The sequence below is a fragment of the Ips typographus genome, linkage group LG2, assembly GCF_016097725.1.
Source record: "Ips typographus isolate SLU linkage group LG2, UJ_Ityp_2.0, whole genome shotgun sequence".
Classification (NCBI taxonomy): domain Eukaryota; kingdom Metazoa; phylum Arthropoda; class Insecta; order Coleoptera; family Curculionidae; genus Ips; species Ips typographus.
The window spans coordinates 19,288,599-19,311,897 of record NC_138423.1 but is presented as its reverse complement, the minus strand read 5'-3'; the positions used below and the strand labels follow the sequence as shown (position 1 = coordinate 19,311,897).

At 34.6% G+C, this 23,299-nt stretch overlaps 5 protein-coding genes and 1 long non-coding RNA gene across 8 annotated transcripts in view; 1 reads left to right on the top strand and 5 right to left on the bottom strand.

Moving 5' to 3' along the window:
• Positions 1–23,299, bottom strand: part of LOC145724875 (uncharacterized) — a 103,694-nt gene that overhangs the window by 57,661 nt on the left and 22,734 nt on the right. The window lies entirely within an intron of this gene.
• SerRS (Seryl-tRNA synthetase) lies at positions 437–2,409 on the bottom strand. Its single transcript, XM_081974236.1, has 4 exons — positions 1,657–2,409; positions 1,200–1,600; positions 888–1,144; positions 437–832 (listed from the first exon to the last, which is right to left on the bottom strand). Exons 1-4 carry the CDS (start codon positions 2,225–2,227, stop codon positions 568–570), a joined length of 1,494 nt encoding a protein of 497 aa, XP_081830362.1. The 5' UTR covers positions 2,228–2,409; the 3' UTR covers positions 437–567.
• On the top strand, positions 2,458–3,756 carry Ogg1 (8-oxoguanine DNA glycosylase). Its single transcript, XM_081974241.1, has 4 exons — positions 2,458–2,666; positions 2,721–3,047; positions 3,101–3,578; positions 3,631–3,756. Exons 1-4 carry the CDS (start codon positions 2,584–2,586, stop codon positions 3,721–3,723), a joined length of 981 nt encoding a protein of 326 aa, XP_081830367.1. The 5' UTR covers positions 2,458–2,583; the 3' UTR covers positions 3,724–3,756.
• Positions 3,582–5,057, bottom strand: LOC145725464 (uncharacterized). Its single transcript, XM_081974242.1, has 3 exons — positions 4,637–5,057; positions 4,327–4,585; positions 3,582–4,272 (listed from the first exon to the last, which is right to left on the bottom strand). Exons 1-3 carry the CDS (start codon positions 4,756–4,758, stop codon positions 3,739–3,741), a joined length of 915 nt encoding a protein of 304 aa, XP_081830368.1. The 5' UTR covers positions 4,759–5,057; the 3' UTR covers positions 3,582–3,738.
• On the bottom strand, positions 7,328–10,496 carry LOC145725462 (uncharacterized). Of its 3 annotated transcripts, none has more exons than XR_014177283.1 (7): positions 8,857–9,096; positions 8,715–8,801; positions 8,584–8,657; positions 8,042–8,531; positions 7,816–7,986; positions 7,572–7,627; positions 7,328–7,512 (listed from the first exon to the last, which is right to left on the bottom strand). XR_014177283.1 is itself a non-coding variant. In XM_081974240.1 (7 exons), exons 2-7 carry the CDS (start codon positions 8,912–8,914, stop codon positions 7,391–7,393), a joined length of 1,002 nt encoding a protein of 333 aa, XP_081830366.1. In that variant the 5' UTR covers positions 8,915–8,922; positions 10,326–10,496; the 3' UTR covers positions 7,328–7,390. The 3 variants fall into 3 exon arrangements, 2 of the variants coding, with proteins under 2 accessions (XP_081830366.1, XP_081830365.1); XM_081974240.1 differs by lacking the exon at positions 7,572–7,627 and adding an exon at positions 10,326–10,496 and having other exon boundaries at positions 8,857–8,922; XM_081974239.1 differs by lacking the exon at positions 7,572–7,627 and having other exon boundaries at positions 8,857–8,922; positions 9,050–9,115.
• On the bottom strand, positions 11,195–18,167 carry LOC145725021 (insulinoma-associated protein 1a-like). The gene is made up of 6 exons (XM_081973539.1): positions 17,391–18,167; positions 16,578–16,809; positions 16,274–16,403; positions 15,143–15,287; positions 13,904–14,102; positions 11,195–13,848 (listed from the first exon to the last, which is right to left on the bottom strand). The coding sequence occupies exons 1-6, from the start codon at positions 17,438–17,440 to the stop codon at positions 13,804–13,806; spliced, it is 801 nt and encodes a 266-aa protein (XP_081829665.1). The 5' UTR covers positions 17,441–18,167; the 3' UTR covers positions 11,195–13,803.

The window sequence follows — 23,299 nt, the reverse complement described above, 5'->3', positions numbered from 1 at the left end:
AGTTAAATAATGGCTTTATAATCTTGTAAAGTAGGGTTAAAATCATGCTCAGTTCTCCTTTTTTACAATGACTCCTCAGAACTGACTGAAGACAAGTGAAATTTATGTAGTGGTAGCCACAATTGGTGGGGAAGTCAGTATCTTAAGAATTTTCAATCGACAATAGTGGGACTCCAGACGCCCGAACAATACTCTAAATGAGGTCTAATCAGGGAGAAGTAAAGGAGCCTGACAGAATCCAGTGATTGAAAATCCTTTAATAAATCCGAGCATGTTCAATGATTTGCTATTTATGGGAGAAAAATGAGAAGTAAAACTCAATGCTGGTAGTTTTAGTTGTATCATGTTGGTGTTAAAGAGTTTAAAAACGCGCATGTAAAACTTAGGGCCGAATGCACCGACATATTTAAGGGTTTTGGCAAAAAAGAAACAAAAATCTCTTCAACTCACCTTTAATGCATGTAAAAATTGTATAAATTAAATCTTAAAATGCTAAAAAATGGCGGAACAAATCATACAAAATGCATTTTGAATCTTAGATTTGAGTTGCCAAACTGTTAATTTATTTTATTCTTCACCTTGTCCTTTGCTTTTTTTTCCTTTCTTAGCTTTTGCCTCTTTTTCCAAATCAATGGGAGCAGGCTTAACAAATGGAATAACATCCTTGTAGGGCTCAGGCAAAAACTCTTTTAACACTTCTGGAACTTTGATGCCTTCATCAGTTTGATGAACTTCCAGAAGTGCACAAATCACTCTAGTAGTGGCGCACATTGTTGCATTCAACATATGTACATAATCCGTGGTTGCATTCATTTTTTTAGTTTGTCCATACCTAAAAAAAAAACCTTCTTTTACACGTATTTCAGTTGAGTTTGACAAAACCTTACCTAACAAGCAATCTTCTAGCTTGATATTCCAAACAGTTGCTGCAAGACACCAGTTCTCTAAAAGCACCTGAACCTGGAAACCAGGCCTCCAAATCCAGTTTTTTTGCTGCGGCATTATTTAAGGCCCCTGACACAATATTTACTATTCTATAAGGTATTCCCAATGACTTGCAGAACTCTTCAGCATTTGAAATCATTTCGTCCATAGTTTCCCATGATTTATTGTCAAAAGGTGATGTTAAACAAAACTGCTCCACCTGCAACCAAAACAGGTTTTTGAGCTTTTTATTATTTATACATTGGCAACTAGACCTTCTCAAATTGATGTACTCTAAAAATGCCTCTTGTATCTCTACCATGTGATCCAACCTCTTGCCGAAAACAAGTTGACAACCCAGCATATTTAATTGGTAAAGCACTTTCAGGTATCCATTCATCTCTGTGAAAAGCTGCAATTGGTTGCTCTGAGGTTGCAATCAAATATTTTTCCTCCACTTCCTTGTCCTCTGCATTTTCACTGCTTTTTCCTATAACTTTGTATAGTTCCTCATCAAATTGAGACAACTGAGCCACTTCCTGCATTATTTCCTTCCTCATGAAAAAAGGTGTATACAAAGGTTTATAAGACTTTTTAAGTAGAAGTCTTAAAGAGAGTTGAATTAATGCTTGCTCTAAGAAAACTGCAGGTCCAGTTAAGTAGTATCCTCTACCACCTGTGTTAGGATACAAACACTTTAGTAATTACTGATAAATTTATAAAAACAAATACCTGAGACCACAGTGCCTCTCTCAGTATCAACACCATCAATCATGCAAATCAAATCAACATGAGAATATTTCTTCCTAAATTCAAAATCTCCAAAGGTTCGTTCCACCTTATTGTGGTCCTCATCATCATCAACAGGGACAGAGTCATGCAAATGGTTACCAATTTCTCTCAAAGCATTATTGCGCTCCTTCTCAGTCACTAACAAATCATTGTCATTCTTCACAACAGCCTCATCTATTAATGTTCGCACCTTCTTGATTTGGTTCACAGTAAGAGACTGCAATGTTTCTATGGTGAGGTTTTCCAGCTGGCTGATGACGTCGTCAGGGACAGCTTGGTCAGGTTCTCCTTGTGGTTCTTTTTTCTTCATTTTCTCTCCTATTGCTTTGCTGCATACGTTTTTCAGTTTGTTCCAGTTGTCCGCTTTGTGCCTGAGCTGTCTCCATAAGGTGTCTTTTTCGATTACCTTGTCCACTAAACCCACGTCTTTGTACCGCTTTTTCTGAATTTCGCGTATTTTGTCGGGGTTACCGCCCTTATCAGCTCGGAATAAGTCGAGATCCAACACCATTTTTAATTCGAATTAACTTCGGCTCCTTTAATGTTTAAGTTAATTACGAAATTTTAATAAATATTGCACCAGAAAAACCAATTTCAATTGGATTTGAAAATTATTCACGTTTTGATTGCCGCACCACGATTTTAGAAATCTGCCTGACATATCTTCTTTACAAACATTGAAATAACCTAAGAAAAATTATTATTCATTTCTGCGTCAAATAATTAAAAGAAGAAGACTAACTACTTAACCTAACTTTCAAATAATCTTTTTGTTTACTGGTTTTGTTTTAAAATTTAAGTACAAAATTTATTAAACTGGTGGTAAGGAAAGAAATTATAAAACAAATTGTAAGTTTAACTGGAAATATGAACCAAAAATGGTTAAAGTTAGCGCGTCAAAGCAACAAGTTACAACTTCAGGGTACTTTAAATGGTGGACAAAGTTTCAGGTAAAATTAAAAGCAGTTTCTGATAACTTTAAATTGATTTTAAAAATCACCCAGATGGAAAAAAATTACTAAGGATCAACAAGAACACTGGTTGGGTGTATTTGCTGAAAAACTCTGGATATTACAACAAACAGATGATGAAATATTATTTCAAGTGTATGAATCTAATGAGGAGAATGTTTCATCAGAGCACTATGAAAGCCTACTCAAAAATTACTTAAACTTAGAACGAGATTTAACCAAACATTATGAGGATTGGAGTAGCAAAGATCCTAATTTTAAAGAAGCAGCAAAACAGTTTTATGGCATTAGAATCTTACAGCAAGAAGTTATTGAGAATATTTTTTCATTTATTTGTTCACAAAACAACCATATATCTAGGTAAGTTTGGTTTGGTATAATTTTGTTGTAACTAATTATTACTATTACAACAGGATTACAAGCATGGTAGAAAAGCTTGCACAGTTTTATGGCAAAAAAATATGTGACTACAACGGCACCACTTACTACAGTTTTCCAAATGTAGAAAATTTAGCAAGTGACAAAGTGGAACAAACTTTAAGAGAAAATGGTTTTGGTTATCGCTCGAAATACATCAGTCACTCAGCTAAATATATCACAGATCATGGTGGTGATCAATGGGTCACACAGTTGAAGTTGATGAAATATGAAGAAGCCAAAAAAGAATTGATTAATTTAATGGGCATTGGAGCCAAAGTGGCTGATTGTATTTGTTTAATGTCCTTAGGCCACCTGCAAGCCATACCTGTGGACACCCATATTTACCAAATAGCTGCAAGGTGGTATATGCCTAAACTAGCCAAACAAAAAACAGTCACTGAAAAAATTTATAATGAAATTGGTGATCACTTTAGGAAGTTGTATGGACCTTTAGCTGGATGGGCACACACTGTATGCTTGTCAATTTATTTTTATTTCATAAAGTTTAAATATTTGTTTCCAGGTCCTGTTTTGTGCTGACCTTAAAAAGTTCAAAGACAATCCTGATAAAAACAACACAAGTAGGGGTAGCAAGAAACAAAAATTATCTAAATAAGTTTTAATAAAAAATTTACAAACTAGATAAAAAGTCTTTCAGCCTTGACTGAGGTTTTCCCTTGTGTTCCCCCACTTTTTTGAGCATTTGGGCTAAATGGTTGTTACTCTTTTTCTGTGATTTGGTTGTAACTTTTGATACCTTTTCTAATGTGGTTGTGTCCACATTTTCTTTCTTTGTAGCCATTTTGACAGTTTGTTTTTTCTTTACTGCTCCTTTTACTACTTCATCACCTCCAAACCCTCTTGTGTTTGTCATACTTACAGACACATCAAAGTTGTTTGTTTCAGGTGGATTACACACATTGTTGGTGTTGTTTAAGTTGTTGTTGTTACTCTGGTCAGTGATAGTATTATTAACTGTGGTGGCTTTCTTTTTTTTCTTTGTTGATGACAGTATAACAACACTCTTATTAAGTCCACAAAACTTATCTTTTTTTCTTAGTTTTTTCACTTTGGCTGGGGGTATTGCCAATTTGGGTTCTTTAGGCACTTTAGGTTTATTCATAAACACTACACACTCTTTTTGACAGAACTGACATATAAACACCTAATAAATTCACAATTTAACTAAAAACTCAACAGGATATTACAGACAACTTACTAGTTTATTTTGCCTTTGAAATCCATTTGGGTACTTTTTCTTTATTTTTTTATAATAAATTCTTTGAAAGCTGGTTAGTGGAGTGCCTTTTTTGACCTTGGCAATCACTTTTTGCGCAAACTGTGTTAACTTGACCATTCTAACTTCACACTTAGTGTTTCCTTCTGAAAAGTTCATAAAACACTTTTGACACCTTTGATAAAGGCATTGCTCAGTTAAAGGGGCTTTCCACCGTAATTCCATGAGTTTGCATTTTGTTCTGCAATCAATTTGTTGAGGAAAAAAGGATTATTTTTATGGTAAACCCTACCTGTAGAGAGACTTCAATGTGGGGGTGTTCAATTGGCTGATTTTTGTAAGACTGTCCAAATATTTGATTGAATTGTGTATAATAGCTCTATCTTGATCTTCAACTCTTTCAAAAACATCCATTTTTTACTTTAGAAATTATTTATAGCTAACATCCAACAAACTCTACCAGAAATACTAATAAAATTAAAATTATGAATGTGAGGTTATGTTGGATTGTTTTATTAAAGTTTTTTCTTTTTTAATTTTACGGCACAGAGACCATGTTCCTGTAGAGTGTAGATCAAAACCAATATCATAGACTAAAAATGATAAGTACAGACAAGATAACCAGCGCAATGTAATTAAAGTGGCACACAAAGGCCGCATTCGTTTTCAAGCTTTATGGAGCGAGCATTTTTGACGTCACGATGACGTAATTTGGCAAAACTATAATTTGACCAGTTGTCAAATTACGTCATTGTGACGTCAAAAAAGCTCTGCTTGCTGCGTGAAAAAAACGAATGCAGCCAAGAAGTCAAGGATTGTAAACAGTACAGGAGTGCTTAATCCCATAAGCGCAATCTTGCCGGTATCGGCTCGGGCCGGTGACGATTTTTACGTCACCATGGGGTCGGAGTAAACCGAAATCACAGGCACCCTTGACAATCTCGTACATAGCGTCTCGGGCGAATATTTAGCGTATTGTGCGCCCGAAGGCCCACTGTGACGTCAGAATTCATTCGCCGCCGGGAAACAAAATCGGCCGATCGAGCAATCCTGTACTGTTTACCGTCCTTGCCAAGAAGTAACTCCTTTACGTTTCAACGGCTTCCTAATGTATTTCGGCCGCTTCAGTTGTAGATAAACTCTAAGAGATGGCGCTAATACAGCTCGTCATTGCAGACATAGTTGTCAACTTTTGCAGTATTTCCTATAATCCGCATTCTTTTGCTATCCCATCTGAACTGCGTAAGAAAGCATGATTTTTTCAAATAAATTTGAGTTAAATTACTAATATTTTGAAAACTAAATAAGATAAGAATTTGAGGCTTGAGGTATCGATAATAAAGATTCTATTTATTTTAAAAGTCACAAGACTCTTTTTTTAACGTCAAAACAGAATCCTAAAGGTCACGTGACCGGTTTTTAGTTTTAAACTGATACAATAAATCACGTGTTTATTTGTAAGATTAAAATGACATTTTTAACGTCACGTGACAGTTTTTATGTTTAGACTATTTTTTTTCAAATCGCGTGACTTTTTTAACGTCAAAACAGATCTTGAAGGTCACGTGACTCTTTTAAGATTAAAAATGGAATTTATAATGTCACATGACAGTTTTAAATGTCATTTGAATGATCACGTAATCGTTTTTCAGTTTAAACTGATATTTTTAAAGACGCCTGATTATTATAACGTCAAAACGAAGTCCTAATGGTCACGTGACTTTTTATAGTTCATAAAGTAGCATAACGATTTTTAATAATCAAAAATTTTTTTAAAAGTCACGTGATTCCTTTTTAATGTCAAACGGAAATCCTGAAGGTCACGTGACTGTAAATTGCGAAATAATGTTTAAAGGGTCACGTGACGACCGTTTTTCAGTTTGTACTGAGATTTTTTAAATTACGTGAATATTCAAATGGTCACGTGACGATTTTCAATACTCAAATTTAATTTTTAGTCCACGTGACTCTTTTTTAACTTCAAAACGGATCCTAAAGGTCACTTGACTCTTTTAAGATTAAAAATGAATTTTATAATGTCACATGACAGTTTTGAATGTCAAAATGTTATTTAAAGGATCACATGCTCGTTTTTCAGTTTAAATCAAACCGTTCACGTTAAACCGGAATCCTAAAGGTAACGTGACTGTTTTAGATGTTAAAAATATTATTTTAAGAGTCTCGTGACTCTTTTTACAGTTCATAAAGTGGCATAACGATTTTCAATAATCAAGCATTTTTTTAAAGGTCACGTGACTCTTATTTAATGCCAAAACGGAACCCTGAAAAACACGTGACTGTAAATGAGAAAATATTATTTGACGGGTCACGTGACTATTTTCAATAATTAAAATTAATTTTAAAGATTGCCTTAGTTAAAATCTCGTGACGCATTTTATGGTACAAATGGTCACGTGACTGTTTTAAGATTAAACATGGAATTTATAATGTATTAAGTATAAAATAATCCCCCTTGATTAATATTAAAAATAACTAAACTAAAAATACAACGAAGTGAAACACAATAATTAAAGAAAACACACAGAAAATCTGTTATTTTTTGCCTAGAAACAAAACAAAAAGTGAATTGTCAACTAGACAACGCCGCATTAAAACTGATGTTTTCGAACCTTCCAACAGTCAAAAGATCGGAATTAGGCGAATATGCGTTTAGTGGCCGACCTCGGTGGCGTGGTGGGTTAAATGCCCAGTCCGCCGATCGAGTAGTCGTGGGTTCGAGTCCCACCTCGGGCAAAAATTGACTTGGCCTGGATGAGTGCCCAAGTGGCGATATCCATTAAAAAAAAAAAAAAATGCGTTTAGTGGTGCCATCTCACGCTGCTTGCTTACATTAATTTTCAGTTCCATTGCCACTGTTTGTCTATACTCATTAGCCAATATCCATCAAAAATGATTTTTGTAACTAACAATTTATGCCCAGTTGCACAAATGGTAGGACTTCTGTTGCATAAATGTAAAATCCTTTGTATTAAAACTGTTTTTTTTAATCCTCCTGTATTCAACTAAAAGTACCACATAATTATTTTTAATCAAAACTCATAGTAGCAAACTCAGAAGATGACATCCATTGTCTTGGGGAATACAAAGTTCGTCTTTTAGCATTAACTAACTGCAAGTTTGAGAAATGTTTTTTTAGAAAACTTGAACCTAAAACAAATGATTATTTTACAGAATATAAATTGTACATGTGGGAATTTAATAGGTACCTTTTTACCAGTTTAATCCCAAAAAAACAACTACATTTTTTGGTCTTGTGGTTAATCTATAAGGATGGAAGGTTAAGTATGAATGAGGTTTAGGATTTTTTTAATTTGCTGGCCAAATCAACTATACAGGCAGACTACCTAAAGTAATTAGGATACCTACATTCTATTTAATTAAAACAAAAATGTGGTTCATTTTTTATGTGTAGTTGATTAGGTTACAACTTGAATCTACTGCATTACTTACTGATAGTTTCTCCAACACCAGCAGTCCGACCCAATTTCCTTAATATCCTCCTAGGAATTGTATGCCCCTTAACATAAATCTGACATTGTTTATCATCACCTTTGACATTGATTATATTATTGTCACTCCTAGTAGTACCTTTGTAGCAAAAAACTTGCTCAGGAATATTTTCTAAAATTATTCAGTTAATTGATTTAATTTAGCTACATTCATTTTAATGTAACACCTTGCTGATATGGTTTCTTGCTTGGATTTGATTTTTTGGCTCTATGTGTAAAACACTTGTTGCCCAAACTAAAATTTAACTTCTTAGGCAAACCCATAGATGGTTTTTTTTTCTCTTGTAAATCATAGGGGCTTCTAATATGTGGAATTTTAGAATTGTATGAAATATTTTTTGTACAGAAACGGGATGGAAGATTTCTCAAAGAGTTCAAATCTCTTTCATCTCTGTTTTTTTTCCTCTTTTTTGCACTGATATTGGTTAGTTCTTCAGCCACCTTTTTTTTTTTATTGACTTTTGGTTCAGGCTTACTGTTTGGTGTTTTTTGTGTATTAAATTTCAGTGGTTTTACAACTCTGGACTTTTGTTGTCCAAAAACTCCAGGAACACTTTTTTTAAGTTTTTTTGCCTTTTGATTCCCATCGTCATCATTATTAGTGCTTGAAACTACTTTTGAAGTAGTTTCAGACAAACTCTCCATTGGTTCATTCTCCTAATTATGTATCAGATTAATTGGTTAATTTATACAAGATTACTTTGATTACCATATGAGAGGAGGACTGTATTATTTCAGTTTGCACATCAATTAAAGCATTTTTTAAGCTAGTACAACATTCACCTAAAACAAAAATTTATACGGATTAAGATTTGTTGAGATTTGTCATAAAGAACTTACACTCTCCACAACTGGACTTGCACACACAGGCTTTCAATTTTTCCAGTATCTCAATTCCCAGGAACTGGAATATGGACGTTCCCGCAACTATTTCAGAGGGTTGCCTTTACATAAATCAATAGGAGTTAATAAATATACATACCCTTAACTTTTGAAATTTTACGAAAATAATTGGTAAGGTCTGACAAGTTTCCAGTCATTGTACTTGCTAAAAAAAACTAAAAAACTACACACTCTGGAAGACGATTTTGAATCTATAAGGCCTATGTGAGGCCAGTATAATGAATCAACGCAAATGCAAATGCAAATACAATTAATACAAAATACAAACTTACAAACATAACATAACCGACACGACAATTAACCGTCCAGAAATGTCGAATGTCAGTGTCAGTATCGTTCCTTGTCTGTCAAGTGAAGCGTCAACAGTCACTGTCAGTTCTCAATTGTTACCTGTCAGGAGTGCGTTCGCGATTTGAATGAACCGCCGGGTTTCGGGTTATTGTAGGGCATACGTCCCCGTTCGATTCACTTCGTGTCAAAGGCGTATGCGTTACAGTTTAACTCCGGCATTTAAAAAAAAACTGTTTACGATGCGAGAGAAAGTTTATTGGGCAATTAAGTTACCCTGATTATTATAACTTTAATTTCACGTCATAACACAGGTGATTCTATTGCCAACCGAACTGGACAATAACATTGCATAGATACGGAAATTTAAATTACGCGCCTTAAACTACGTTGGCAATAGTGCAGGTTGTTGTTTGTTTTTCGATTTTCTTGCTACCGAGCTATTCCGATCACCGATCATCTTACCCGATCGTTATACGTCTCAAAGTGTCAAAGTTGTACCTAAATATCAGCGTTTTTGAAATTTGTTTTGAGTTGTGATCCTATTTTACGTTTATTAAACGGTTTACTTGTGGACAAACAACATTCCAACAACCTGCCACGTAGCTGTATGTTATTCTATTAGATTTATGTGCGAAGCTGACATCTATAGTTTGATCTAAAAATGTGTCTGCAGTACTAAAAGCTAAGAATTACCGGGTCTTGTGAAGAATAGCTAACCACGAATTTTGAGTCAATTTTTTTTTTTTGGGTTAGGTTACGTCCTATATAGTACAGATAAAAAAGAAAAAATGCGAACGATCCACAATTTTTGTCACAAAATCGTTCAAAAAATCCATGATTTTACAAGCATTTTGTGGAATTTGATCAGCTGATTTGGAAAGTTCGTCTGCGCTGTTGCCAAATCGCACGCGTAGTCTGAAATCAAATATTACATCATTCTTAAAAATTGTAGAAGTGTTTTGAAAAAGGAATGAATATGAGAATATGTGAACCTATGCTAACCTAGTGGCCGATCACATAGAGTAATCAAAAACATGGTTATGCTGTAAGGGTTATTTTTTAAATATTATCAAAAAAAAATGCTTAGGTGAACCTATGCTAACCAAGTGACTGATCACTTAGATGGCAACAGCGGACAAAGCATCTCGTCGTAGTAAATTCATGGTTAGTTATTGTTCACAAGACCCAGAATTACCATTTACTAGCATGAGTAAGCTTATTCAACCGGTAAAAAACATTGAATTGTTAAACCCCTACCTGTAAGTCTACGCAAATAAACATGTCTCCATTATTACTCAAAGTTACTCCACAAATGCCGAGTAAAACACATCAGAGCAACTCAGGTCTCCTAAACACGCTTAAACTAAGCTTTCCTCACTCCCAATACCCCCAAAAGTTTAATTAAAAACAGTAAAAACCACTCGTCGGCGGCACTAATGGGAGCGATGCACGTCATTAGTGAGTTTGACGTTTTGAGGATGCATTCGTATTGCTTAGCGATTAGTTGTGACCTGTAGCGCCCTCTTTCTCACACGCGTTTATTAACTGCTGATACAAACGTGACCTTCTTGATCTCGACGTTTAACGAGTTGTGTGCGTTGTTGCCAGATTGCTAGTTGACCGTTTGCTGTTTTTTTATTGTTGATGACTTGACTAAAAACTGCTTACAGAGAGACAAAAAAAACCTCAATATTGACTAATATTGTTATTCAAAATTCTCTGTTAAATCACTGCGTCAACTTCTAAATAAGAAGTAAATAGAAACAACATTTTTGTAAAGTTTGGGTTTTAATGAAAAAACTAAACATCTGGCAACGTGGCGCGTTAAACGTCAATGACGTGCATCGGCCGATTTATCTGTCTACGTATGTAACAACGTAAATTTATTTGTTATTAATTTTCACAGTTTTATTCCAATAGATTAATGACAATTTGGTAAAATTAAACTCTAATTTTAGAGAGATCTTTAACTTTGGCTGATATGGTTACAAAAATAATCAAAATGACTCTGTATTGTACGAAGGCGTAGAAGGGCCACAGACGTTATTTTTCTTAAATTTCGACTTCAAACTCGGAAATTAAGTAAATTCCGGCTTCGAACTCTGAAATTAGTTAAATTGCGACTTCAAACTCGGAATTTAGTTGCAATGTTGTCAAACTGACAAATTCTACTAATTAAGATCAAAGAGTGTTTGCAATGTTGCCAAACTGACTAATTTTACTAATTTGGTCTGAAGAGTATATGCAATGATATCAAACTGACAAATTCTACAATTTTGGTTTGAAGAGTGTTTCCAATCTGTCCAAACTGACAAGTTCAACTAATTTCTTTGAAGTGTGTTTGCCTTGCAATGTTGCCAAATTAACAAACTCTCCTAATTTAGATCGAAGACTGTTTGCAATGTTGCCTAACTGACAAAATTTGGTTTAAAAGTGTCCTTGCAATGTTATCAAACTAACATATTCTACAGTATTGAGCATTGAGTTTTCTTATGACAGTCATATTTTAAGATGAATTTAAGTTGAGTGTGGTTTTGAACTTGACAGAATGAATTACAAAAGTAACAGTCTGAACTACGCTTAACTTAAGCTTGGCTTAAGCTACGACCGTGCAATACCCCCAAGTACAGAAAAACAATGGTATTTACCTACAGTATTGCATTACGAGTTATGATTATACCTTTTGATGGTGTGGCAATAAAAATGGCTAATGTTTGGTATAATTTATTGGAATAATAATTGATTGAAATATTTTACACAAGTAGTTCTGGTTACGTGATTTTTAAGTTTTAATACCTATAGAGATGTGCAGAAATAAAAAAATTAATGTGCTTATAAGAAACTATTAAACCGATAAGTACTTGTAAAGAAACAGCTCAATATACTATATAAAGTGCTTTAAACAGTAAATTCTAAGTTTATACATACATAATTACAGTTTATAAATGTACACAGTGTCATAAACTTAATTCTACACGACATATTTGGCATATGCTGATTTGACTAGATTCACACTCGTGGTTCTTTTGCTAATTTTTACACTTATATAATTTACTCTAAATTATAAAATTATACTGACTAGAAACTATGGTAATTTAGGATACATTTCTACTGGCACTACTCCCCTATTTTAAAACTTAAACTCTAATATCACAATAATAAAATGCATCTATACATTTAACATTTGTCCATTTATGGCAAAATGATTCACATACAAATTCAATTGGTTTATAATTTTATAGTGCGAGTGTTGCCGCTTTGAGCTTATTGCAAACTATTCTCCCTGCCCGCACTTTTTACCCACCTTTTTGAGTTTTTAAGGGGAAATCTAATTACTAAATTTTTATAGGAACTGATTGATGATATTTGCAGAAAAGTAACTTAAAATAAATCATTAAAATAATAATATAATATACAATTTTCTGAGCAAAGTAATACTAAAAGTGAGATCGATCTTGTGGCTGAACTAAACTTTTTTATGTACACCTTATATGGAATGTTAAGCATGGACTAGAACAGTATAAAAGACTAGAATACAGTAAATGACTAAAATATTTTGACTAGAATAACGTAAATAAAATGACTAGAAGAAGATTTTTTTATCTTCAATCTTGACTTAGACTTGACTAGAAAAATTTGTACTTATTTCTAATAAAAGCAGTTCGGCAATGTTGGAAAAAATTAAAAGTGACTAGAAAATTGAGAAATTATCATTACTGACAGACGAAACTAAAATGACTAGAATAAAGACTAGAAACTGTTGGTGGTAACCTAACCTAACCTAAATTGACATTTTGGGACACGGTACAATAATAATTATATTTGTAAATTAATATTCAATATATCTGACAACTCAATATTTTACATTTTAAATTGATGTAAACTTTGGGGTTGTAAACCGAAAAGAAGTACGCAAAAAAATGTTACACCTATTTTTCTTTTTTAAAAATACAACATTTTAATGCGAAAAAAACAGTAAAAACCATACTTATTTGGTACACCATATATCTGTGACGTAGAAAGAGACATGTGCCCTATCTCTCTTCTGTTTATCGTGAGATGCTGTGACAAATTTGCAAAATGGGGGAAAATATCACGTGACATTGGAAAATCCGAAAAGTCAGGTGTTCCAAAACAAAATAAAAGAATATGGTTAAAAGTCACGTGACGTTAAACTTTAAAAAAAAATTGTAAAAAGGTAGAAAATGTCACATGACCTTTTGTACGTTATAAAATTGAAATGTCTCTTACTACGTCACAGGGAATCATTTTTATAGAGTTACTAGCGATAGAGTTACTAATAGCTTGTTTTAATGCATAAATTTTAAAAAGTTTCTATTTAAAACCTTAAATTCCCCTAAGGTTTACGGACCCCATTGAATGATAATAAAAAGTTGTTAGAGAAATAAATAAACATTTTCGTTTATCTTAACCTTACTTTGTAGGCTGATAAAATTTGAAAATTAAGTACGGTAATAGTTGACTAGAACAAAGACTAGAAAATTTCAATGGCAGTCTAAACTAACCCTGCGTAAATCAGTCTTTAACTTACTAGGAGCATATTTACATAAAAAAAAGTCTATTTACAATTGACACCGGTGAAATCCATCCACGCTAACGTAGGAAAATACCTTTGAGAGGACAGGAGGCCGCCCCCGCAGGCAGGGGGCAGAGGAGGCGGTCGCCATAAGCTTGGTGGAAGACGCGGTATCGGCCTCACGGGCACAAGCCGTTGTCAGTCCATTTGATGTAACGTTTGATGCTTACGAAGGTAGGCTATCTGAAAAGACATTACAGTTTAGCGGAAATGCAAAAGTCACCTGGAGAACATTTACCCTTCGAAAACGTTTTCCGCACTCGGAGCAGGGAAACTGCTCCCCCGATTCCGTCTCGCTGACTACGCCCTCTTCAGGCTTGGGGTCTTTAATGGGCCGCGGTTTGTGCCATCTTCGATGCGAAGCCAAGTTGGCGGGACAGTTGAACACTTTATCGCATTCCGGGCAACGGTATTCCACATGAACTATTCTAGAACACCTGTAACAAAATGTTGTATGTAAAAAAACTCCTAAATATGAAAGCAATGCAAAATAAGATAAACCGTACGTCACTGATTCATCCTTAAAACAAGATGTCACGTGGCATTGTATTTCATGGAAGTAATTAAATCACGTGATAACTGTCAACCTTTGATTTTTCACTCAGGAATAATCAAACATTTTGTTAAAATATTTTATGTCAAAGAATTCATATTTTGCTAAATTATTACACTTAGAAATAAGTATAAATGGCAAATTCTAAATTTTAAAGTTATAATAACATGACCATCATACATTTACAAATTATGAACATAATATTCCATTTAGGTACTTCAAAATTTAATTAAAATTCTTCTATTTTTGCAAATTGGTCTTAATTTCAAATGACTTTTGCAATTAACAACAACAACAACACGAACAACGTAAAGCAGTACACAGTGTTTTATGAAAACTCCTAATTAACACAGGGTAGCTTTATAGACAAAAAATAATCAAATTAATTTAAAATTTTAGTACAGTATTAAGTTATAAGCTTGATAATATGTTTTTTTATAAAATGGTCATTATATCTATACGAATTACGTAACTAGTATAAAACAGGTCAATAGAAACTAAACTTTTGAATGCAAAAGGGGGTTGAGTGATTCTGTGTTTGCCAGATTTTCTTTAGTCAAAGTACAATTTAAACAGTGAAGCAACAAAGAGCAAACTAAGAAATTTTACTAAATTTGTGTGTGTTTTTCTATGATTATGTTGTATAACCACTAACAATAATTGTTGCTCATTATTTCATGAAAATGATAGTCACCATTAAGTAATCGGTCACACCGTTTGGTTCGAATTCACGTGGGTACCATGCGGGACCACCTGTCCGCACGTGCCGCTGATATTTACACGTGGATATCGCGTGTCACCGGCCGTGACTAATCGTTCCCGCCCCGCTATATCGTTTCGAATCAATTTCTCGCACGGTCAAGTGCGACCGACCTTAACTTTGCACTTTCTTCGACCCTTTTGAATCAAAAAAGTTCAACTTACCGATGCTGAGCCAATCCGAAAGCGTCCTCGTACAGTTCCTTACACAATCTACAGACGTAGTCGCCGATATGGTTTTCGATTTTGGCCAATTCAGCTTTGGCTTCTTCGGTGACTTCTACCACGTTAAAAGCGGGGTCGATGTCACCTGAATACAAAAATCTGAATTAAAAATTATGTAACAATATCTCCAAAATTAATAAGTTCCCAGAGGGAATCTCCAACTAGTAATCAGAGAAATAGATGCATCCATTGGCCACAAGTCAAAAAACGTCATAGTCACGTGAGCATTCAACCAATGAAACTTGACATTTACTGTTTCTGAGTTGGAAACCAATCAGGGATTGCCTCTGCGAACAGGCTTCATGGTAACGTAATTTGAAAGTGGGTCACAAGATATCAACCAGAGTATCTGATAAAGTGGTCATGTGACCTATCTAATAACATCACATATCTACGTTCTGGTAGAGTGACACATTTGCAGTTTTTGTCTCAATGGTTTTCTTTTATAACCCTACTAATTTCCAATGGACAATTCTTGTTAAATGTGCAGAGTGTCCCAAATTTGATTCTCTACATTATCATCTTACCAACTGTAGTAGTTAAAAAAGTTTTAGTTTTAAAGAAACAAATCTAGTGCTGACCTTTTCTTTGTATTACAAAATGTTCAGTGGTTTATCTGACAGTTGTCAATGCTGTCAAATTTTCGATACGATCAAGATGACGTGTGTGAAATCACGCAATCGTAATTTATTTACTGGAAAAACAGCCAAACAACCCAGCTATAGGATGTCCAGAACATGTCCAGTTGTTGCTGAAATGTCCACTCTGTTTGCTGGCCCGACCAATAAAAATCAAACATCGTTATAGTCAAAATTTCTTTGAAACAGATCAGTGGAGTAATGGGTTTTACCGTAAGAAAGAAAATAAAAAAATGTGAAAATATAAATTTTGTCTGGTCTGGTTTTTATGGACAATTTGTTGGCCTACGTCAATTTTGTACGCACTGTACAAACTGATCAAAATTGATATAAATAATTGAGTAAAATATAGTCGTCAACAATCACCCTGTATATCTATAATCTAACCTGATTTAATCTAAAAGTGGAATTGATAAAAAAAACTATAACTAACCTTTGCGGACCACCAAGTGTTCATCTGGTCTTAACTCCCTGATGATAGTCCCCGAGACTGGTGAACTGTTATCCTCGTCGAAGTTGAGCTTCCTGGTGGCTTTACTTTTTTTTGGAGTCGGTGAACTGAGCTGCAAACAAAACTTAGTTATTTTATTTTATTCACCAAATTCATGGAGTAATATAGGTTGTTAATTGTCAGGAAGGCAACAGAAAAAAGTATTTTTTTAATAATCTAAAACTAATTTAATAGTACAATCTAAATTCACATGCGCTCAGTTGAAAAGAGACACCAGTCAAATTACCTTAGCTTTCTTACTTGGTACTTCAGGTGTGGGGCTTTTGATCTTTGGGGACGGTGTGCAAGGGGGCGTAATGGGAACCTGGCTGGTTTTCAAGCTCAAATCGAGTGGGCTGGCAGTGGTCAGTTCCAGGGGTTCTTGGTACCTGACGTAATGCTGGAATTGCAGGAAATTAGTGTCCAGGTCTAGGCTCAATCGTTGCAGGAGCGTAGGTTGCGGATAGAGGTGCGGCGATCTGGAAAAATGTTTCGGTGGAGAAGAAGACCAAGCTTTTTTTTTGAAATTATCGCCCATATGCATTGCAAAATTTGCAATTATCAGTAAACCCAAAAAGTTTTTTCTTCCTAATGGTACAAAATAAATTTTCCAATTTTTTTTCCTATTCATGATGACCCTTACTTTTCTATCTATTAAATTTAGTAACCAATACCTAGGGCATTTACAACTAATAGTATAAGACAATAAATGTGATTTCTGACAATAATTGAAGAAATGCAAGATCCTTAAAAAGTTTAAATTCAAACCGAAAATGTCTCACTACATTTACCCTTTTTCTTTAAGTTCCAATTTTGTAGTAATAAAATAAAGTATTTAAAAAAAAATAAAAAGCTAAAAATCACAATTTAGGTAGTAAACTACATACAATAATTCACCTTTAATCAAAACCGACGTTTCAAGTACAAACCATCTTCAGGGCCGTAAATTCCTTTTCGCACCATAACTGTGACCATCTTAGACAACAAACGAACGGCCCTGAAGACGGCTCCTGTCACTCACGCATTACCGAAACGTCTGACATAAATCACTGGATCATACCTGAACGTGGCGAATTCCATCTCATGGTGAGGATAACTCACTCGAGGCATCCCTCACCGAATTCCACGACCGACTGGCCAACGTTTCGACGGTGCCGCTGGTATAGAGTTCTTAGGGTTTTAACGGGGCCCCAATAGGGTCGCATCCCGCCCCCAAAAATCTAAAGCACAAGCGCGGGGTGGGGCGAATCGCCACCCTGTTATTGGTCCGTTGTTCGCACTGGTTCTTTATTGGTATGAAACCTGGTGTAACGGATTTTGGTGATGCTGGCGTCCCGACGCTCCCTACAATAGGCAGCCGAAGACTTTTTGGGTGTGGAGAAGTGTTTTGTTTTTCGTATTGCTTCATCTTAAACCTGAGAAAATGATGGAAAAGATTAAATGCACAAAAAAACTAAATTTTTTGTTTAAAACTGCTTACCCTAATAGATTGGTCTACATGTTTGTTCTGTAACACACGTTACGTAAAAAAAAAAAACAGTTTTAGTTGAAAATATCTTCAAAAAAGATACAGACTTTCACTAAAAACCGAAAACAAAAAATGGATCAAACATTTTTATTCATAACGTAGCACAAATATTGTTTTTCCACTACTAACATGTTAAACATACCATTTTTGACCGATTAGTAACATGAGAAATTAATTTTCTTAGCCTTAATGGTCATTGTTGACCTAGGTCAAAAATAGAGTCTATAATTTCTACTTCTAGTCTGGCACAAACCTAACAAAAAGGAAATATTATTGACCTAGGTAAATAATAATGTCTATTAAGACATGTGACATATGTAATATACTTGAATTGACACAGACAGATAAGGTCAATAAAATCTGTCTAAGTCTAAACCGTGGATAATTAAACTAAATAGCGTTTTTACCACTATTAACCATATTTTTGATTATCCTTTCATCGAAAATTTAAAAATGTAGGATAACAACAACATAAAGACAACTTAATTTATCTGTCTGTGTCAAGCCAAGCTTAAGTTAAGTGTGGTTCAGACTGTGTAGAAAACAGTTGTATAGAGTCACAGTCTGGACCACGCTTAACTTAAGCTGGACTTGAAGTTTGATGGTGCAAATGGAGGTTTATGGTAAATTCATACGAGCAACATTTAAATGAATAATAGTTAATCAAAAAAATACTTTATTAATTTAGTATTTTCTGGTCACTTTTATTTTTATTTTTTTTGTCATTGTCTCCAGTTGTTTTGTATCAGTAGGACCATTGGGTTCAGGTTATTTTGAATTGTCTATCATTGCTGTCATATGAGAGTTATCATTTCTATTAACACAATTGACGTCATCATTTTAGTTTCGTAAATACAAAAACTAAGTTCGGCTATCACATGATTACGCTAATCGTACACAACGGAGTGTCACGTGACAATTGTCACATTTTAGTCTGCTTACGAGGAATAACCGAACACAACAAATGCTGCACATGTAGACTTGAGTTATTTGACTGAAAACTTGGATGGAAGTAAACATCCGCCACTTTTCGTTTTAAATAAACCTTGAAACCTTATCAAAAGCCCGCCTGTTGCTATCAAAAGCGTAATTAGTCCACGACACAATAAATGTGTGGAAAAAAGTTCTTGAACAAACCCGCATCGACATTGTTATGCGTTTTAATAATAAGCTCGTTAAACCTTGACGACGCACTTGCCAATTCGTTTCGAGGCGATAACCACTTCCGGTTTGGTTTAAGGGGTGTATGGCAATCTTTAAGGGCTCACCAAATTCAGTATGGTTAACTTTATGGGTCGTATTTTAAAGATTATATACAATTATTTAAAAAAAATTGGTACCCTAAAATCAATACTCATTGCCTGGTCTTGGTGGCCGACGGGTTTTTGGTTGCAGCTGTCGGTCCCTTTGTTGTTCCTTTGCAGGGTGAAAGGTAAAGGGTGTCAGGCACGCGTTCACCTCCTCCCTCTTTTTGCCTTGCACCCCCTGGAAATCAAGGGCACCCGGCTATTGCCTTATATTTACCTAAACCGTTTTTTTTTATGAATAAAGCCGTAAAAATATCTCCAGCTTACCCGTCTGAAAATATTACAACTTGATAAATGGATGTTTTTGTGGCAATTCTGATTTTCTTCCCTAAAAGAATACAAGTAAATTAACAATTTTCAAATCACACATTAATCAAAGAATTATTTTTTGTAATAAATGAGTCACACATAAAAAAACGTAACAAATAATTGGCCAGTATTAGATGTCAAAGTAAAGGGCTAAACCAATTGACTAAAAGAAACCATAAAATCGTAAAATAACTATGAAGACTTTTTTGTGACAATAATAAGTGCAGACATTTTTTAATTATTATATTTTTCTCCAAGTCCCAGATTAAATAAAAACAAGTTTTCAGTAAGGTCGAGATTCACTTCAAAGTAATAAGGAAAGTGTAAGGATTTTCCTTTATAACTAAGAATTTATGATAATCGATATTATACCTTATTGAATATTACAAACAAGTAACGAATTTAATGTTAATTTGCTGTATGAGTGATTTACTTCTAAAAACGTGGTGAGTCCGTTTAAACTCGGTAATTACATGTTTGAATGTCATTTTGCTATATGGAATTTCTTGCTACTATAAATGTGGAACAAAATTATCAACCCTATAAAATAGTGTATTAAAATGACCAAACGTTACAGCTGTTAATGACAATATTGGCAAAAATGCGGATTGGTTCATATTTCAGTGATATGGAATGTTTCGTAAATTGCCAATCACATTCCAATCGTTACGGGGTGTTATATACGGACAAAAGGAATGTTAATGGAACACTCGGGTATCTCAATTGCCTCAGCGTCAGAACAGGGTTTATTAATTTTTGCGACAAATCCGAAACGTGTTAATGACGTCAGTAAAACATCTTAACTTTTAACAATAACACTTGTCGAGTGTGAAAACCGCCCAGGTGGTCTGTAATCCAAAGACGGCTTAAAGACAGCACAAAGGAAAACGGGGGTCCTTTTGTGCCACCCGGTAAATTCAAAAGATTCCCGACCTGTCTTGAAACGTCTTATTAGACTTTAACACCTGTTTCTGCTGTTTGTGACACCTGTTTAACTCTGTCTGAGATTTGCGGTAGAATTAATAAAGAGACAGAAGGAAAACATTTTATTTTGATTTTAAATAATTTGATAGATTATGGTGGTAAGTTATATGTAACCACAACCATAAGATGACGTAGCAAGGTTATTTGACAGATGTTTTGAATGTGACGTTTGCTTTCTATATGTCACATTTCAATTTCTGTCTCACACTCACCGCCCTCTATACTAGAAAGCCTAAAATGTCACTTTTAATGACGGTTTTCGTTTTATGCACAAACGTATGCAGATGCAGTAAGAAATATGTATTTTTTTATTATTTCGTGTAGTTGATTGCAAGTTGTGAGTGAAAAATCAAAGAAAGGTTCATTCCTGATCCAGATATGTGTTAGATAGAGCTTTTTATACACAATCAAGTCCAGCCTAATCAAATTGGTTAGAACATTTGTCCTGGAAAGTACAACACACAACTAGTTTAAACACTGTTCAGTGTAAGAAAATCTGTAATTCCTTGAAACTAGGTAAGCAAAATTGGTAAATTGTTCTTATGTTAGTACCAAGAACATTCATTCAAAATTATTTTTGTTGCTCTGCACAATGAAGGATGCTTAATATGTAACTTACATACCTGTGCATGTAACAAGTACCTAATAAGTTTACTGTACTAGAAAGCACTTGTACCTACCACTCAGTATAGTGTTGGAGTAAAATCATCCCACTTCAAAGTGTTCCACCACTGTTGAGTTAGATACGGTTTTTTGAAAAAACTGACACGGTTGGGATTTTTCCTGAATTGCTGTTACAATGTGGCTTGAAAAACTTATGAACGGCAGCAAACAAAAATGACTTACGTAAATAACTTCAAGTTTTTGATTTTAAACCGTAAAAATTCATCTAATCCCCAAAAAACACAATTTTCGCAATACAAACAAACGCAAACTGTCACCACTCTTTCCGCCATATTGGAATTTTTGACAAGCACCTTCTAGGCTTTCTAGATTAGACTCTAGAGTCCGTCCCAGTGCTAGAGTAGCAGAGTGGCGTAATAATTGTCGTTCCTTTTCTATTACATGTGAACTGAGCGAGATGAAAATTTGACGTCATTGACGTATGTTATTTACGAATTTTTAAATTCACATGCCATCACGATTACAAAATCTCACGAAGATCACGTGACCTTTGGATCATGACGCGTTTGGATTCGAAATTCCAAATCAAAAGAAAACGGCTATAGACTCAATAATGAACGATTTTGCATTCGTTTCACACCATTTATTCAAAGTTTTAATAAGAAAACACGAAATTACTTTATGATATTCAGTAGTCTGATGAAAAAAAAACGTTAAAAATTAACGTAATACAAACAAAATCAGCCCCAAACACGACAATACGCGATATATCAGCCATCGGGCCAGGAAGTGATAAAGCATAATAATAAATCGACGCGAAATTGGAAAAACTATAACGGAAACCGATTAAATTAGGCGGCCGGCCCATCCAGCCAGGAAAATGTTCCCGTTTACGACCGCCAGTTCCTATACGCAATTAAAAGGCATAAAAAATCCCGGAGGGCTTCTATCAAAACTCCCCCGATATTTAATTTACCGAGGGTGTAAACGGGGGCCATCTGCTTGGGAATCCGTCTAAATAATTGTTTACTGCCGTTGCGACCGTTACGGATCGTTGTTGATTCAATCGCTCGCCTAATGATCACATGATCACGATCAGATTTAATAACTGATTAATCAAATCATTTTTTGGATTTAAAAAAAAAAAACTGAGACAATGTTATATTATTCTACAAAAATTTTGTTTTGCATGAACTTGAGTGTCAAAAATTCAAACTATCGTAATTTTATTTGATCTCACTGTGTATACAATCCAGCAGGTCCTACAGAATCTGCATTAATACTTCGACAAAAGCTCGGGCCCCTTAAGTGTTACGACTCAAGTTACGCACGAACTTCTTGAATGAAATTACGTCACCGCCTTACCCTAGGCCCCCTTTTCCTTATCTGTAAGACCTGTTTTAAGAGGTTTTTGGACACCTGAGTTTTTTGTGACGTCACACTAGTCGTCACTAGGTCAGAATGAATATTGTATGTACAGGTGTCTAATGAACGATTGCACCAACGTTGTTTTAATTCTAGCTTAGGTTAAGTTGGGATTTAACTGTGACATTTAAAGGCAGTTTTACATTGAAGCAACTATGGCAACCTTGTTTGCTACAAAGCAACTGTATTGAACGAAATTTCTTCAGTTTTCAATTTGAATTATTGTCCTCAGATGATAATCATTTTTTGCCATCAACTTTAAAAACTAAAAAAGGACGTCTTCTTCTTCTTAATCCGCGAAGATGTCAATTGAGGTACATCCAAACCATCTTCTTAAGTCTTTCAGCCAGGAGTTTTGTCTTCTTTCCACTGATCTTTTTCCTCGTGGACAAAAAAAAACAAAAAAAGGACGTATAATTAGTCTATTCTGTTATGGAGAAGATCCATTTCTGAAATATGAAAGTTATCCGGGCTTATAAGCCGTATGGTCCAATGGAATTTCTTCCTTCCTTTCTTCTTAGGAAGAAATTCCATTGGACCATTCCATTGGCTTATAAGCCCGGATAACTTTCATATTTCAGTTTTGACCAGTCGTGAATAGTCAGATCCACTTCTATTTTCTGTATCTATGAAAAGTAGTTCATACCATTTTCACTTTCAATACTTTCCAGTTTTCCGAAATATATTTCCCCACACTTTTAGCTATTTTTATTATCTTGAATGTATGGTGTATACTGTAATACAATTACTCTGTGTTATAGTTTGAGTTACTTACATCCCACAAAATAAGAT